Source organism: Nicotiana tomentosiformis, chromosome 2 (assembly GCF_000390325.3).
Source record: "Nicotiana tomentosiformis chromosome 2, ASM39032v3, whole genome shotgun sequence".
Lineage (NCBI taxonomy): Eukaryota > Viridiplantae > Streptophyta > Magnoliopsida > Solanales > Solanaceae > Nicotiana > Nicotiana tomentosiformis.
This window is the reverse complement of record NC_090813.1, coordinates 120423468-120441182: the sequence shown is the minus strand read 5'-3', so window position 1 is coordinate 120441182 and position 17715 is coordinate 120423468. Positions and strand designations below refer to the sequence as shown.

The 17715-nt window shown below is 41.4% G+C and overlaps 1 protein-coding gene across 1 annotated transcript; it reads left to right on the top strand.

The window, feature by feature from the left end:
* Nucleotides 1-329: 329 nt before the first annotated feature.
* LOC138905500 (uncharacterized) lies at nucleotides 330-4464 on the top strand. Its single transcript, XM_070194024.1, has 3 exons — nucleotides 330-389; nucleotides 3673-3957; nucleotides 4240-4464. The coding sequence occupies exons 1-3, from the start codon at nucleotides 330-332 to the stop codon at nucleotides 4462-4464; spliced, it is 570 nt and encodes a 189-aa protein (XP_070050125.1).
* Nucleotides 4465-17715: the final 13251 nt, after the last annotated feature.

Here is a 17715-nt window from a genome sequence, read left to right as displayed (position 1 = left end):
GGTTCCTTCAGTTAGACCCTCCAGTGTTCACTGGTACTGATCCCGCGGCAGACCCTAAGGATTTTATTGATGAGATGTATAAGACTCTCCGAGTTATGCATGCTACGGAGACAGAGGGAGTAGAGTTGGCCTCCTATCGTCTGAAAGGGGTGGCATATTCCTAGTTTGAGATGTGGGAGGATTCCCGTGAGGAGGGGAGCCCTCTGGCGGGATGGAGTGAGTTTGTGGATGCCTTCATAGACCATTTCTTGCCTACCGAGACTAAGGCAGCCCGTGCTGTTGAGTTTGAGACCCTAAAACAGGGTAGTAAGAGTGTGTGGGAATATCACATGGAGTTTGTGTGCCTGTCAAAGTATGCTGCTCATATGATGCCGACTATGGAGACTAAGGTATGTGTAGGGCCTTAGCCTTTTAGTTATTAATGAGGCTGCCACCGCTGCTCTAAATTCTGACATGAACTATGGAAAGATGGTGGCATTTGCCCAAGCTACGGAGGCTCGAAAGTTAAAGTTCAGGATGGAATGAGAAAGTAGTAGTAGGGCCCGATCAGCGGGCAACCTTGGGGATGCATTTGGAGGTGGGAGATCAGCCTTTCGGGGAGGATCATCAGGGCCATCCCAGTCTTATGCTCAGTCTTCAGCTAATGCCCCGCCATCAAGGCACGGTCAGCATCATGGGGGTCGCTTTAGGCCCGGTCAGGGAAGCATAGGGTCCCACCATCAGGGCCGATCAGGAGGGAGACTCCACCAGCAGCAGAGGGTCCCATGCCCTAAGTGTGAGAGGATTCATTCGGGAGTCTGCTACCGGGACATGCCAGTATGTTATGGATGCAGAATGAGAGGTCATATTCAGAGAGAGTGTCGTGCCTCCCGTCAGGGTGCAGGCAGGGGCACAGCTCAGTCATCCAGTCCTACAGCCGCTACATCTTCAGCACCCCCTCTAGCTCGAGGCTCTCCAGCAACCACAGGGCATGGTGTAACTAGCGGTGGTGCACAGAGTTCGGGAGGACCCAGCCGATTCTATGCTATGAGTGGTCGACAGAGTGCAGAGGCTTCACCAGATGTCGTCACAGGTATATTAACTGTTCAATCTCATGATGTGTATGCTCTTATTGATCCCGGATCTTCTTTGTCCTATGTTACTCCTTATGTTGCTACAAGCTTCGGAATAGAACCGAAACAGCTTCATGAGCCATTCTCTGTATCTACTCTAGTTGGCGAGTCTATTATGGCCGCACGAGTTTATAGGGATTGTGTTATCACGGTGCGTGGTCGGGATACCATGGCCGATCTTATTGAACTAGGGATGATTGATTTTGACATAATAATGGGAATGGATTGGCTTTATTCATGTTTTGCCAAACTCGATTGTCGAGCCAGAATCATGAGGCTTGAGTTTCCTAACGAGCCAGCTATTGAGTGGGAGGGGAATAATGTTATGCCAAAAGGTAGGTTTATTTCTCACCTTAAGGCTACGAAGATGATCAGGAAGGGGTGTATTTATCATTTGGTCCGCGTTACGGACACCACTACTGAGGTGCCTACCCTTGAATCTGTATCAATTGTGAATGAATTCCCCGATGTATTTCCGGATGAGCTCCCTGGAATTCCTCCAGACAGGGAGATTGATTTTGCGATTGATGTGATGCCGGGCACACAGCCTATATCCATTCCACCTTATAAAATGGTGCCGACGGAATTAAAAGAGCTAAAGGAACAACTAAGGGATTTTCTAGAGAAAGGTTTCATCCGACTGAGTGTGTTACTTTGGGGCGCACCGGTTCTCTTTGTCAGAAAGAAAGATGGATCGCTGCGGATGTGTATTGATTACCGGCAACTCAACAAAGTCACAATCAAAAACAAATACTCATTGCCTAGAATAGATGATTTGTTTGATCAATTACAAAGTGCTAAGTTCTTCTCCAAAATTGATTTGAGGTCCGGGTACCATCAATTGAAGGTAAGAGAGCAGGATATTCCGAAAATAGCTTTTAGAACCCGGTATGGGCACTTTGAATTTTTGGTAATGTCTTTCGGGCTAACAAATGCCCCGTCAGCCTTCATGGATATTATGAATCGAGTCTTTAAGCCGTTCCTCGACTCATTTGTGATAGTATTCATTGACGACATCCTTGTGTATTCACGAAGTCGAGAGGATCACGCCGTTCACCTCAAGGCAGTTCTGCAAACTCTTCATCAATACCAATTGTATGCAAAGTTCTCGAAATGTGAATTTTGGCTTGAATCTGTTACATTCCTGGGTCATGTCGTCTCCGGAGAAGGAATTAAGGTTGACCCTCAAAAGATTACAGCGGTTAAAGATTGGCCTAGACCTACTACTCCAACAGAGATTCGCAGTTTCTTGGGTTTGGCCGGGTATTATAGGAGGTTCATGGAGGGGTTCTCCACTCTTGCCTCCCCATTGACTAAATTGACGCAGAAGACGGTTAAGTTCCAGTGGTCCGATGCTTGTGAAAGGAGCTTCCAGGAATTGAAATCCAGATTGACTTCGGCGCCTGTATTGACCCTGCCAAAGGGTACCAAGGGGTTTGTTGTGTATTGCGATGCTTCAAGGATCGGTCTTGGGTGTGTATTAATGCAACATGGTAAGGTTATAGCATATGCTTCAAGGCAACTTAAGAATCATGAAAAGAATTATCCAACTCATGACTTAGAGCTTGCGGCGGTGGTTTTTGCATTAAAACTTTGGCGTCATTATTTGTATGGAGTCCATATAGATGTATTTACAAACCACAAGAGTCTTCAATACATCTTCAAATAGAAGGAATTGAATTTAAGGAAGAGAAGGTGGCTTGAATTGCTCAAAGATTATGACATCAACATTTTGTATCATCCGGGAAAAGCTAATGTGGTGGCAGATGCTCTTAGTCGGAAGTCTATGGGTAGTTTGGCTCACTTGGAGGCATGTCAAAGTACCTTGGCCCGGGAGGTTCACCAGTTGGCCAGTTTGGGAGTTCGTCTTGCGGACTCTAATGAAGGGGGAGTGATTGTACGGAATAGGGCGGAATCATTGCTTGTGACAGAGGTCAAGGAGAAGCAATACAATGATCCAGTTTTGGTGCAGCTGAAGGAGGGGATTCATAAACACATGACTACGGCTTTTTCTCTTGGCATGGATGACAGTACATTACGGTACCAAGGACGACTATGTGTTCCAAACGTAGATGGTCTTCGGGAAAGAATCATGGCAGAAGCTCATACTTCTAGATATTCCGTGCACCCAGGTTCTACAAAAATGTATCATAATCTCAAGAAAGTTTACTGGTGGAATGACATGAAGAGGGGTGTGGCGGACTTTGTGGCACAATGTTCAAACTGTCAACAAGTGAAGGCCGAGCATCAAAGGCCCGGTGGGTTAGCACAGAGTATGGAAATTCCAATATGGAAATAGGAAATGATCAATATGGATTTTGTGGTAGGGTTACCCCGCACTCCGCGTAAGTTTGACTCAATTTAGGTGATCGTGGATCGACTCAAGAAATCAGCACACTTCTTGCCAGTTAAATCCACCGACACTGTGGAATGATATGCTCAATTGTATATCAAAGAAATAGTCAGGCTTCATGGCACTCCAGTTTCCATCATTTCCGATCGAGGGGCCCAGTTCACAGCTAATTTCAGGAAGACATTTCAGTAAGGTTTGAGTACGCAGGTAAATCTTAGCACGACTTTCCATCCACAAACTGACGGGCAAGCAGAGCGGACTATTCAGACGCTTGAGGACATGTTGCGTGCGTGTGTGCTTAACTTTAAGGGTAGATGGGACGATCATTTGCCGCTCATAGAATTTGCTTATAACAACAGCTTCCATGCCAGTATTCAAATGGCGCTGTTTGAGGCCTTGTATGGTAGAAGATGTAGATCGCCGGTTGGGTGGTACGAGGTTGGAGAAGCTGAACTAATAGGACTAGACCTTGTGCATCAGGCTATGGAAAAGGTTAAGATCATAAAAGAGCGGTTGAAAACTGCTCAGAGTCGTCAAAAATCCTATCCGGATGTTCGTCGCAGAGACTTAGAATTCAAGGAAGATGATTGGGTGTTCTTGAAGGTATCTCCCATGAAGGGGATCATGCGGTTTGGAAAGAAAGGAAAATTAAGTCCGAGGTATGTCGGGCCGGATAGAATCATTCAAAGGATAGGTCAGGTGGCGTACAAGCTTGAGCTACCACCTGAGATGTCATTAGTGCACCTGGTATTCCATGTGTCCATGTTGAAGAAGGTAGTTGGAGATCCGTCTGCGATTGTGCCGGTTGAGACCATCGAGATCAGTGAAGAATTATCATATGAAGAGATTCTGGTTGCTATCCTTGATAGACAGGTCCAGAAGTTGAGGAATAAAGAAATTGCATTCGTAAATGTATTATGGCGAAACCAGCAAGTCGAAGAAGCTACTTGGGAAGCCGAGAATGAAATGAAAAAGAAGTACCCTCATTTATTTGAATAGCCATGTAATAGCTCTATAAATTTGTTCCCCTTAAGTTTTGTATCACTTGTTCAGCTAATATAAAGACACTCCTTTCTAGTTATATGTCCCCTATGAGGCTTCCGTTGAGGTTATTTTGCATTCTACTGTGTCATTTAATTCTATATATATTGCTAAGGTGTGTTTTGGGGACTCTCTGACAGGTTGATAGGCCTAAATACAAAGGAAACTCTGGCAAAATTTTCAAAAAGTTAGGAAGTTAGGCAAATCTGGGGCTGAAGTTATGTTGTGCAACTGAAACTGTGTTAAGCAAACCTTGATCCTCATTCGAGGACGAATTATCTCTTTCATTGTTGATTATCATTATTTTTAGTTATTGTTCATGTTATCTCTCTTATTGTTGATTATCATTATTTGGGGTGATTGTTCATATTATCCATTCCCTTGTTGATTTCCATTTTTTGAAGTCATTGTTACATGTTATCTATTCCATTGTGAGTTATTCTTATTTAACCTCGTGGTTATACATTATTTCTCATTGATGAGTTATTGGTGTTGAAGTTGTGTAGCCGTTATCACGTTAAGGCGAGATTGTGTAAGGATCCGTAAAAATTTAAACCAAAAACTTGGGGTTTTGTGGTGCCAAGTTAGATTCCTACGTTACTATAGTGGAAAATTCTTCACAGCTCGCAAGCTCGCCGCGGTTCGGACTTTTTGGATTGAACAGTACCCTATGGACTGAGAGGAAAAAATTTCGCAGAAGAACGCATTTCTACGGCCTATTATGCGGCCGCATAATCACTCTGCGGATCGCATAATGGCCGCAGAGTGCAGCAGTAAGTTTGGCCAACTTGAGGTCATTTTTGCGGTTGATTATGCGACCGCATAATTGATATGCGGACCGCATATCGATCGCATAATCCCTCTTGAGTTTTTGCGGAGGGAGTTCTGCGGTGCATTATGCTACCGAAGAACGAGTATGCGGACCGCATACTAGTCGCATACCTAGGCCGTAAGTTCAGGCCCCTGAGGACCACTTTGCGGACCGCATAACCATTATGTGGTCGCATACCTGTGTCGGGGCACCATTTTTCTTAATTTAAAACCCGACCCCCATTCCATTAAAACACCCCATTTAGTCTATTTTGAGCTCACTTATGATATTTCTAGTGTGAGGGAGAGAGGGTTCTAGAGGGAGGAACTAATTTTCATCAATCAATCTTCATCCATCACTCAAAGCTTGGAAATACTCAAGTAGAGCACTCAATTGCTTCATCCAAAAAGGTAAGACTTCATCACCCCAGCTCTTTATTTCAAACATAGCTATAATGGGGTATTAATAAGATGGTCCATAGGTGTGAGGGTTGTTTATCTTGCATGCATGTGATAAAGAGTGTGGGAAAAATAAGAAGTGAACTAGAACCATGAATGTTTTCCTAAATTTGGCTTAAATAGATTGAGGTTGCTAAGGGTTCCGGAAAATTGTAGAGTCTAAAAAAGTGCAATTGAGGTATGTATGGCTAACTCTTTTTTTCCTAGAATCGAACTCCTGGTGTCCGAATGATTGGTGTAAGTTCCAACTTGATCTTACTAGAATTGTTTGCCTTAGTGTGTTGGGTTGAAAGATTTATGTTCCCTCATTGTTTTAGATATTTACCATGTCATTATGCTATTTGAGGACGTATCTATGATTTTCCAAGTTCCTTCCCTTATGTGTGCAATGCTTTATATGATGGTACTTATCGACACGAATGATGACGTTATTTGATTGAATAAAAAGGGAAAGACTTGAATAGTAAAATGTGCCCAAGTGCCAAGAACTATTTAATAAATGAGGTTGTTTGTGCCATGTAATGAAAGATGGGAAAGAGATGTGAATTGAGTGAACAATTGGAAGAGGTTATGTCTCAAGTGAGATAGCTTAGCCGATCGGGCTGAGATCGGATGCCATGCCGTACACATGGTGGCATTTGTGTTGGAACTATTGATTTACATTGTGGATATGGATATGTCTCACTTGGGATGGCTTAGCCGGTCGGGCCGAGACTGGACTCCGTGTAACAACACAGTGGCATTATGAGTTGTGGCTTTGGCACTAAATATTATTAACCTAAAAAGATAAAAAGATTGAATTGGGAATTGTGTGATCCTTATTTGCTGTTTTCTTGTATTTTCATGAAGTACTTATTGATTATTGTGACTGCCTTCTCTTTTCTTCACTGTTCATTCTACTTAGATTGGTGTTTGCCTTACATACTAGTACTATTCGACAGTACTAACGTCCCTTTTTGCCGGGGGCGGTACATCTTTTAATGGATGTAGGTGGTTCTATAGCAGATAGCGCTTATCGCAGATAGTGGTGTTCTCCCTCACACTCATCACAGCAGCCTTGGTGAGCCCCATTTCTTACTGGGGTCATGTAGTCCTTCTTTGCATAAGTTTTCATATTTTGAGGTATAGCCGGGGCCTTGTTGCCGGTATTGTCATGTTGCTCTTTTGTACCCTTAGAGGCTCCGTAGACGTTTATGTGGGTCATGTACATATGTTGGGGTGTCGCTGGATCGAGTTGTATTTTGGGAACTTAACTACGACATAATGTATATAATGAAAAATGAACTAGCAACGTTTATATATTTATATAACTGATCTCTCCCCTGTTTTACAAATGGTGACGCGTTCCCTTTTTGGATCATGAATGAGCCGGGTAGGAAAGGTTTACTAGGCTTGCTCGACCGGGTTCACTCGGTTGAGCGCCGGTCGCGCTCCCCGAGGTTGGGGCGTGACAGATTGTTATTGTTGAAACATTTTCTTGTTGAACATTTTACATTCATTATTGTTGTTGATATTCTTGTACACGTTGTGGTGGAGCCATGGGCTATTGTTATGGAAACATTGATATTGTTGATTGTTTGCAAGTTGTGATATATGGGCACTTGTAGTTCGAGTTGTTATTGTGATATGATATTGATACACATGCGGCAGTATAAGGCTTGGGGTTAATGTGCATGCGGCGGTACAAGGTGGAACTTATGTGCGTGTTACTTGTAGGAGAACTACGTGAAGCCACGCAGCGTCATAAGGTGGGCTAAAAAGCGTGTAGCTATTTCGGGAAAACGGTTTCAAAACCTATTTCAAATGTAAGGCTCACGCGGCAGTATACAGAAAGATTGTGATTGAGATTGTGAAATATGTATACGAGGCGGTACCTCGGGTGTGATTACTGATTTATACGAGGTGATACCTCTGTGGTGATTCTCATTGTACACGAGGCGGCACCTCGTTGTGATTCTTGTTATTTATCTCTTTTGCAAGCAGTTTCGGTGGGAACGTTTCGGTTGTTTTGTTCTTCTTTGTTCTAGCAGTTGTTGTCTGTATATGATCATTTTGGTTATCTTCAGTATCTTTTTTTAATGTATTCCCATGTTTAATTTCCGGTATTAGTTCATGTTATTATCTTGTTTCGTATCAGTTATTGTCGCGCCCCATTTTCTCGCGAAAGCGGGTTTCAACATGTGACAACTCTTTTAAATGGGTATTAAAAGAGAAGAGTCTCCACCTAACGATTTTTAAGGTGTTTTAGGGCACCTATTTGCAAATAACTCTATTCGATTAGTCTACGTCACCAATGTTCAGGTAAGGGCTGAAATTACCTTAAAGAAAAGGTGTTATGTACTCTTCGAGGTCCACAACTATGGGTCACGGCCGAAGTTTATGCTATGTGGATTATTATGATTAAGCTAGGTGATCATATAAGTGAAGAAATACGCGGAATTTAATGGTTTTAAGCAAGTGTAGGGAAACAACATAATAATTAAACTATATAAATACAAGTCTCGGAGGTTACAAGGATACAATTACGTTGGTCTATATTTGATGACTAAGTGTGAACAACAAACATATAAAGGGGAGGGGCGGTCCTAAGTTCTTTAGCCTAAATGATCACCCTATGCAACAAAAATAATACTTTGCAACAACCTTCTCATATTATTCATCGAGCACATACTATGATCTCCTGCTACCTGATTACTATGTTAAAGTTGTTTACTTAAAGGCTCTCTAATTCAATTCTAGGTCGCGTCCTATGCGTTCACTACCCGTCCCATGCCTATGGTCCAGGAGGCTTTGTACCTAGTATTGGGAGGTTCTAGACTTTACTCAGGATGCTAAAAAATGATTAAACTAGCTCACATTCAAAACATATAGGACTCCACATAAATGCAAGAAAAGGCTCAAGTTAACCCCCACACATAAGCAACGAATGCACGTGACAGATTTAGGCAGTGGATAATTTCAGAGTTAAGAAACATTATAGCCGCTAAGTTCTGTAAACATAATTTCTAGGTGGTTCTGATTTCCAATAGTGTGCAGGCAGCGTTACGACTTTTAGTCTAATAGATTTGCATATTATAAACATTATAAACCCTATAGGTATGATAACTAGTTCTGCCGCAATGGGCGGTAAAACAACTTTGAGAGCCCAAAATTAGCAGTGTTGATTTCGTAAACGATTTCTTATGCGAGTGACAGTATCCTATAGGCAGGATTTCTAACAATTAGACTTGATCTTATAACACTTTATCCCTATAGGCATGTTATATAAGTGTGGAAGTATAAAAATAACAGAAAGCAGTTGATTAATTATTTACAAACCCTATAGTCATGGTATCTAGATAAGTATTATCAAAAGCGTGTGTTATTGTATCATATAGGCATGTTGTCTAAGTATGCATAATAGTAAACCTAAAAACAAGTACGACAAATACTTAAACATGCTTTAGGAAGGTTGAGTGAAGTGTGTGTGATTTCCTATACAAATGATTTCTATTAGTGTGTAGAATCAAAGCAAGTCAAAACAAATATCAAACAAGGCTCTTAAACCTTATAGGCATATTTTCTACTCGTTCATGCGAGCATTAGAATACCCCCAACCCAGTTTTTATTAATTTCCCCATCATTTAGTTATTATAGACCCATATAGCATAATTACAAGCTCAATAGAATGATCACAGGCCCAACTAGGGCCACTACAGGCCCAATATAAATACAGAATACCCAGGGGTGCTACTGGGCCTTCAACTAACCTTGGAACCTTGTGTGGATGAGCAGGCCCACACTCACATGGCGGTTGATGTGCTTCAACTCTCTTTACCAAACTAGCCCAGCAAACATGCCCAAACAACTGCCTTGCTTACCCATTTGAGTACTAAACCAACTGTAATAACAAGTGACAATCTATATGCTTGGCCAATTTAAAACCTTTGAAATCTAAGCACTTAACCCTTAAGGATGTAGCTGACAGAGAAACAGAAATATTCTAAAGGAAAGGCACATAGGCAGGCTTACACAAGGTCTCAGTAGACATAGCATATACATGATAGCTACAAGCTATATTTCCCAGGGAACAAGTTAAGAGATAGTAAGCTAAAGATGTAAGAATTTTCAAGTAAAGCATGGTTCAGAATTAACCTAAAGGGGATTCTTAGACATAAGAGACTTAACAAGGACATTTAGAGGAGTCCTAAATAGGAATACAAGTAAGGAGTAGTTATATAGAAAAGCCTTAAACATTTGAGCCTAAGGAAGGCATGATTACAACTAACTTGCAGTCAGGAAGAATAATAGACAAATTACTGACATGGATAAACACTCGCTTAGTTTGAACATGAGAAGCTTAACATATTGAGTATCAGTCAATACTAGAAGCACTTATGGAAAATAAGTAACGTGTCAATCAGGACAACATACATCAAACTTTGTACTAGTTGGCAACACATAGGAGAAAAGGCTAGGTATGTGATTTGCCCTAATGTCTCAAATAATATTGAAGAACACAGGATTGCACAAGTTAAAAACCATACACTAGAACTCAAATAACATGAAAACAGGCCCTAGCTAACAGTACAACCTCAGAAATGTAGCAGGTTGGGCATGTATGACTCAACAAGGTCTAGAACACACGAGTTGGTTATCATAATAATCCGTAATAAAGTAGAAAGATAAACTCAAGGCAATCATCAGGTATTAGCATAGACATAGCAGGCTAAATAGGTTTAAGAGAACCAGAAGTCATTTATGCTAAACACATACGATAAGCATACACCATAATTATAACCCAGGCAAGTTCATATGCCAAGAGTATAGAGTCACAAGAATACTTAAGAGCAAACAAAGCTACAACAATATGGAATAGTAGGACATTGATTCAAAGAATTTTTAGTGTCATAAAGCATAAATATGGACGAAAGAGAATGAACTTTCCAAGGCAAAAAGACTAACTAGTTGCAAATTAATCAATCAAGCAAAATAAGAAGAACAATTTCAGTAGTACTCCAATCGTCAATAGCAAAAAGAGCAGCAGAATACCAAAATCCCAGTGCGTCAGAGTTCCCAAGGGTTTCAAGTGAACCCCGGGCAGTGCTCACACTGAGAAAAGAGTAACACTCAAATTCTGGTGGCCTTGGCTTTCAACCGACCAAGGTCTCAAAATTTAGAATAGTATAACAAGTGAGAGTGAGAGAGTAATAACAGTAGTTAAGGTCTATCTAGGGGAATAATGGGAAGGGATTTATATATTGTTAATAACAGGTAAATAAAAATGGATATAAGACCAATTATGTAGAATAAGGAAAGAAAATCAGTCAAAAAGAATAAGGAAAAAAGACCACATGCAAACTTATTTCAAATCGGATTAGGGCAACGAATAAGGCAAATCCTAATCACGCCGAAATCAATGGAGATGTGCCCAATCGGATAGATACTCCATGTCCTTGGAAGCACCTAGCCGAAATCCTATAAGATCTTCATGATCGAGCCCCTTTGGACCGAATTTATACGAAATACACCTTCCATAGATGGAACAATACTTAGTATTACCATATCGAAGTGGTAAGCATTCAGAAAAGGTAAGAAGATCTCTGGTTCGAGGGGAAAATGCATAGAAAAGGGCGAGAAAATTTTGGTCGCTAGGGTTTAGGTTTGAGAGACGAAAAGGGAGTGTTTGAGGGTGGCTGCGAAGTTGAGAATGGGCTAGGGTTTAGGTTGATGAGATATAAGGAGAAATGGGGAAGTGTTGTAACGGGTCGTGGACTGGGGCAAACCTATTGGGTCGTTTGGTTTTGGGCTTCTGGGGGTCGATCATGAATAGGGGCTCATTTGTTTGGATCTTAATTGATCCGAAAATTAGGCATCACTTGGGCCAGATTTTAAAATTATGAAATTAAGAGAAAATAAATTAATAAAATAACTATTATTACGAATAATAGTTGAAGGTTGTAAACATATAAAAGTTATTTCAACCCTAAATAAAATAATAAAACGCAATTAGTTATAAAATATAGGCTATTATTGTAAAAATATAAATAGCTCAAAAATACAAATATAATTATATGAAATGAAGTAAAAATGTTATAAAACATATACGTGGATGTAAATAATAAATTTGGATGACAAAGTAATTTGAAAAGGGTAACTAATACACATTTGAACAATTTAAATTCAAGAGAATCAATTTTAAAATCTTAAAGATTATGAAATAATTACAGAAAATACTTATTGTAACGACCCAGCTGTTTGCTTTGAGAGTATTAGCCCTGATCCCCTATTTATTGCTCCCTATATTTCATTTTATTGTTATGTTACTTGCCGGGGCGCTTGGTGTCGGGTTCGTGATAGTTTCGGAGTGAAACGTGACATATCGTCCCTAAATTGGAAGTTTAAGTCGTAGGAGTTGACCGTAGTTTGACTTGTGTGAAAATGACTCCGAAATGGAGTTTGACGGTTCCAATAGCTCTGTATGGTGATTTGAATTTTAGGATCGTGTTCGGATGTTGATTGGGAGGTTCGTAGGTCATTTAGGCGTTAATTGGCGAAAGTTGGAAGAATTTTGGAAAGTTTAACTGGGAGTGAACTTTTTGATATCGGGGTCGAACTTCGATTCCGGAAGTTAGAATAGGTCCATAATATCATTTAGGACTTGTGTGGAAAATTTGAGGTCAATCGGATGTGATTTGATATGTTTCGGCATCGGATGTGGAAGCTAGAAGTTCAAAAGTTTATTAGTCTTGAATCGATGCGCAATTCATGATTTTAGCATTGTTTGATGTGATTTGAAGGCTCGACTAAGTTCGTATCATATTTTAGGACTTGTTGGTATAATTGTTTGAGGTTTCGGGGGCCTCGGGGTGGTTTCAGATGGTTAACGGATCGAATTTGGAGTTTGGTTGATTGTTGAAGCACCAGGTCTGGTGTAATCGCACCTGCAAAGGTTTTGATCGCAGGTGCGAAGCCGCATGTGCGCACCAACCATCACAGAAGCGGCAAGGAGTGGAACTTGGCAGTGCTTGTAGGTGCGAAGAGCTTGCCCGCATCTGCGACCTCGTAGGTGCGAAGTGATGAACACATAAGTGGAAATGGGAAAAGGAGCTGGCTCCGTAGAAGCAGCAGTGTGCTCGCAGATGCGAGTCCGCATGCGCGAAGCCAATCGCAGGAGCAGATGTCTTGGTCGCACCCGCGAAGCCGCAGGTGCGGGTAAGTTGTCGCAGGTGCGGAAAGCCTGGACAGTGTATTAAAATTGAGGGTTCTATGATTTTTCATCATTTTGGACATTTCAAGCTCGGGATTAGGCAATTTGTGAGAGGGATTTCGAAGGGACTCTTGAGGTAAGTCACTTGTGGTTATTTTTATTCAATAATTATGTTTCCCCATTGATTTTCCCTCCTAGATTGTGTGGTTTTGAGGTGTAATTTTGGAGTTTGAGGCTAGGGATTTGGAGAGTTTATAATTGGGGATTTGAGTGACGATTTGGTGTTGGATTTTGGTAAATTTGGTATGGTTGGACTCGTGGTTGAATGGGATTCCGGATTTTGTGATTTTTGTTGGATTCTGAGACGTGGGCCCGGTGTGACCTTTTGGGGTGATTTTCCAATTCTTTGCTAAAATCATTATTTCAGTATTTAAACTAGTTTCCTATAGTTGTATTTATAGTATGAAATAATTTTGGCTAGATTCGAGCCATTCGCAATTGGAAAATTGAGGGAAAGGCCTTCTAATTTATTGATTGAGCGTGGTTTGAGGTAAGTGACTTGTCTAACCTTGTGTGGGGAAAATTCCCCTTAGGATTTGGTATTTTGGTGATAATTTGTGATATGTGAAGGACGTGTACGCAAGGTGACGAGTGCATACACTGGCCAAATGTTGAAATTCCATTTTTTGCTACGTAGTTTACTTTTCATGCCTTAATTGAGTTACTTTAGCACGTTATAGTCATCATGTTTAACCTAATTTCACATGTCTACTTGTCTTATCTCCTATTTGCAACTTGTAGCACATGTTTAATTGAATTACTTGGTTTTCTTGATTTCTATATTCATTACTTAACTGTGGAAATTCTTTACTTGAAATTGCTATCCTTGGAATATCATTTATTCAGTTGTTATGTTTTGACTTTCATGTTATTGTTGAGGAGATTGTTGGGTTGTTGCACGAGGTTTCTGCCGTGCGGTTTTTATTGTTTGCACGAGGTTTCTGTCGTGCGGTTGTTATTATTGCACGAGGTTTCTGTCGTGCGGTTGTTATTATTGCACGAGGTTTCTATTGTGCTGTTGTGATTATTGATACGCATGCGATGGTATAAGGTCTGGGTGTTGAAATGCATGCGGTGAGATAAGGTGGGCTTGATACGCGTGGCTAGTAGGAGAACTACTAGAAGTCATGCGCTGTAATAAGGTGGGCTAAAAGTCGGGATGCTATTTTGGGAAAATGATTTTGAAAAACGTGATATAATGAAGGACTTTGATTTGTTTTTTATGATTTGGGACTACGAGGGGGTAGCTCGGGAGTACCCCTGCTAATATTCTTTATTTGTTGTATTGTTTGGTTCTTGTTTTACTTAACATGTAAAATTTTTGTTCTCCTTTCATGTCGTAATAGCTTTCCTTTATTTCGTGTTGTTATTTCCCGTAAAATATTTAACTTTCACTTCCCTGTCATTTTCATTATATCATATTACCTCTATCTTGTTTCTTATTATCTCTAGTAGGGCCTTGACCCGACCTCTTCACTACTCTACCGAGGCTAGGCTTGGAACTTACTAGTACCATTGTAATGTACTCATACTACGCTTCTGCACAAATTTTGTGCAGATCCAGGTGCATCCTATCAGCCTCGATATAAGTGCACTGTGTTGCTACTTTGGAGACTTCAAGGTACACCTGCCCACGTCCACAGGCCTCAGAGTCCCCTTCTATCCCGTTCTTTTCTTATTTCTTTACATTTTGATAGACAGTGATGTATAGGATTGTTCGGTACTATATCTAGAGCTTGTGACTTATATCTCACCAGGTTTTGGGATTGTACGTATTGAGTTTTGGTAAATTCTATTTATTAAAATGTTCAAATGTTCAAGTTTTAATCTCTTATTTAATGTTTCCGCATATTGTTAGGCTTACCTAGTCTTAAAGACTAGGTTTCGTCAGGATATCCTACAAAGAGAATTTGCGGTCGTGACAAGTTGGTAGCAGAGCTCTAGGTTCATAGGTGTTATGAGTCATAAGCAGGTTTAGTAGAGTCTCGTGGATTGGTACAGAGACGTCTGTACTTATCTTTGGGAGGCTATGGAACTGTTAGGAAAAACTTCATTTCTTTGATTCCTTATCGTGTGAAATCTTTGACTTCAGGTTCTAAATTTTTGTCTTTCTATTCTCTCGCAGATGGTGAGGACACGTACAACTGGATCAGATGGCCAGACACCCGCACCCCCTTGCTGGAGTCGTGAGAGGCCGGGGCCAGAGTAGAGGTCGAGGACATCCACATGGTGTAGCCAGAGCACCCACACGAGCTGCTACAGAGGAGACACCGGTAGCTCCAGTTGGAGGGCAGGCACTTGAGACGCCTATTAGTGCACCAGCTCTCCAGGAGACTCTCGCCCAGTTTCTGAGCATGTTCGGCACTTTAGCTCAGGCAGGGTTGATCCCACTTGCTCCTGCTACATCTTAGGCCGGGGGAGGAGCACAGACTCTCGCTGCCCGTACCCCAGAGCAGTGGGTCCAGGTTGACCAGGTTCCAGAGGTCATACCAGTATAGCCGGTAGCCCCAGTTTTTCCCGAGGTTAGGGCAGCAGCTTCTGAGGAGGAGCATCTCAGGCTCGAGAGGTACAAGAAGTACCACCCTCCTACTTTCAGTGGCTTGGCGTCAGAGGATGCCTAGGGTTTTTTTGAGGAGTGCCACCGTATCCTCCGTACTATGGGTATTGCGTAGTCTAGTGGGGTTGCTTTCACTACGTTCCAACTTAGGGGAGCGACTATCAGTGGTGGTGAGCATATGAGTTGGGTAGTTCGGCCGTGGCAGCTTCGCTCACTTGGACTCATGTAACGACCCAGCCGGTCGTTTTGAGTGTATTAACCCCGATTCCCTATTTACTGCTTTCCCCGTATCTGTTTCTTCTTATGTAACTTGCCGGGAGGTCTTGTTTTTGGTTTTGAAGTGTTTTGGGATACTTAGTCCCTAAAACGGAAGCTTAAGTCTTTGGATTTTGATTGTAGTCGGAACCGTGTGAAGATGACTACGGAATGGAATTTCATCGATTCCGTTAGCTCCGTTAGGTGATTTTGGGTTTAGAGGCATGTACGGAGTGTGTTTTGGAGGTATGTAGCTCATTTAGGCTTGAAATGGCGAAAGTCGAATTTTTAGAGTTTTGGGCCGGTAGTGGAATTTTCGATATCGGGGTCGGATTCCGATTTCGGAAGTTGGAGTAGGTCCGTAATGTTGATTATGACTTGTGCGCAAAATTTGAGGTTAATCGGACGTCATTTGAAAGGTTTCGGCATCGGTTGTAGAATTTTGAAGTTTTAAGTTCTTTAAGTTTGAATTGGAGGGTGATTCGTGATTTTAGCATTGTTTGATGTGATTTGAGAGATCGACTAAGTTCGTATGGTGTTTTAGGATTGGTTGGTATGTTTGGTCGAGGTCCCGGGGGCCTCGGGTGAGTTTCGGGTGCTTAACGGACTAGTTTTTGGACATGAAAGATAGCAGATTTCTGGTATTTTTGTTGCAAACAGTCCTTCATCGCGTTCGTGAGAGAACTCTCGTGTTCGCGTAGAGAATCTGGGAAAGGTAGCTGAGTTGTTCTTCGCGTTCGCAACTTCGTTCCCACGTTCGCGAAGATATATAACACTAAGGCTATGCGTTCGCGTAGAGTCAACAGTCAGATGGGTTCCAGGCATGATAGCCTATACGTTCGGGATGGATGTCCCATGTTCGCGTAGGGTCAGACTAGTTGAGCTTCACGTTCACGACCAGTGCATCGCGTTCGCGATGAGTATATTTTGATCTGAAGCAGCTTGTGCTTCGCGAACGCGAGGCTTTGACCGCGTTCGCAAAGAAGGGCATACCTGGACAGTGCTTAAACATTCCAAAAACGGGGGTTTTGCCTTTTTATCAAAAACTTGAGTTGGGAGCTCGGATTTGGACGAGCATTTGAGGGAGTTTCAGAGATATCGATTGGGTAATGATTCTACACTCCATTTTGGTTATATTCCACTAATCTATCACTAATTTCCTTTTTAATATTGGATTTTGGGGTTGCAATTGGGAGAAAAATGGAAGAACTTCTTCAACAAAGATTTCGAGTTTTGAAAGGGGATTTGTGGTCAGATTTAAGTAATTTTTATACGGTTAGAATCGTGGGTAAATGGGAGTTCGTATTTTGTAACTTTTACCTGATTCCGAGATGTGGGTCCCATGGGCGATTTTTGAGTTAATTTTGGAATTTTCGTTAGAGTATTGATTTCATTAATTAGATGAGTCTATTATGGTTGTATTTATGATATGTAATTGCTTTTGGCTAGATTCGAGCCACTCGGAGTCGGATATTCGTGAAAAAGGCATTATTACCGATTGATTGAGCTTGGTTCGAGGTAAGTGGCTTTCCTAACTTTGTGTATGGGAAATCCGCTTAAGATTTGGAACTATTGTGATATGTGAGTGCCGTGTACATAAGGTGATGAGTACGTACACATGCTAGTTGTGGAAAAACCCAATTTTTCTTACTGAGCAGCAACCTGTTTTCCTTTTATTTTGAGTTTTACCATTCTAATGACTATTAATATATTTTCATTCTTCATTGAGTTATTCCAACATGTGTAGCTATCCTGTTTAGTCTAATACAACATGTCTACGTGTCTTAATTGCGTATGTGAACTCTGTGCAACATGCTTAGTCAATTTCCTGCTTCTTCCTTGACTGGTACTTAGTCTAAATCGTAAGAGCTCGTGATGT

Coding starts and splice junctions, on each gene's coding strand:
- LOC138905500 (XM_070194024.1), top strand. CDS start 330: ATGGAGTTTGTGTGCCTGTCAAAGTATGCTGCTCATATGATGCCGACT. Junction 390..3,672: donor TGCCGACTATGGAGACTAAG/GTATGTGTAGGG, acceptor TTGAGTACGCAG/GTAAATCTTAGCACGACTTT. Junction 3,958..4,239: donor TGCATCAGGCTATGGAAAAG/GTTAAGATCATA, acceptor ATGTTGAAGAAG/GTAGTTGGAGATCCGTCTGC.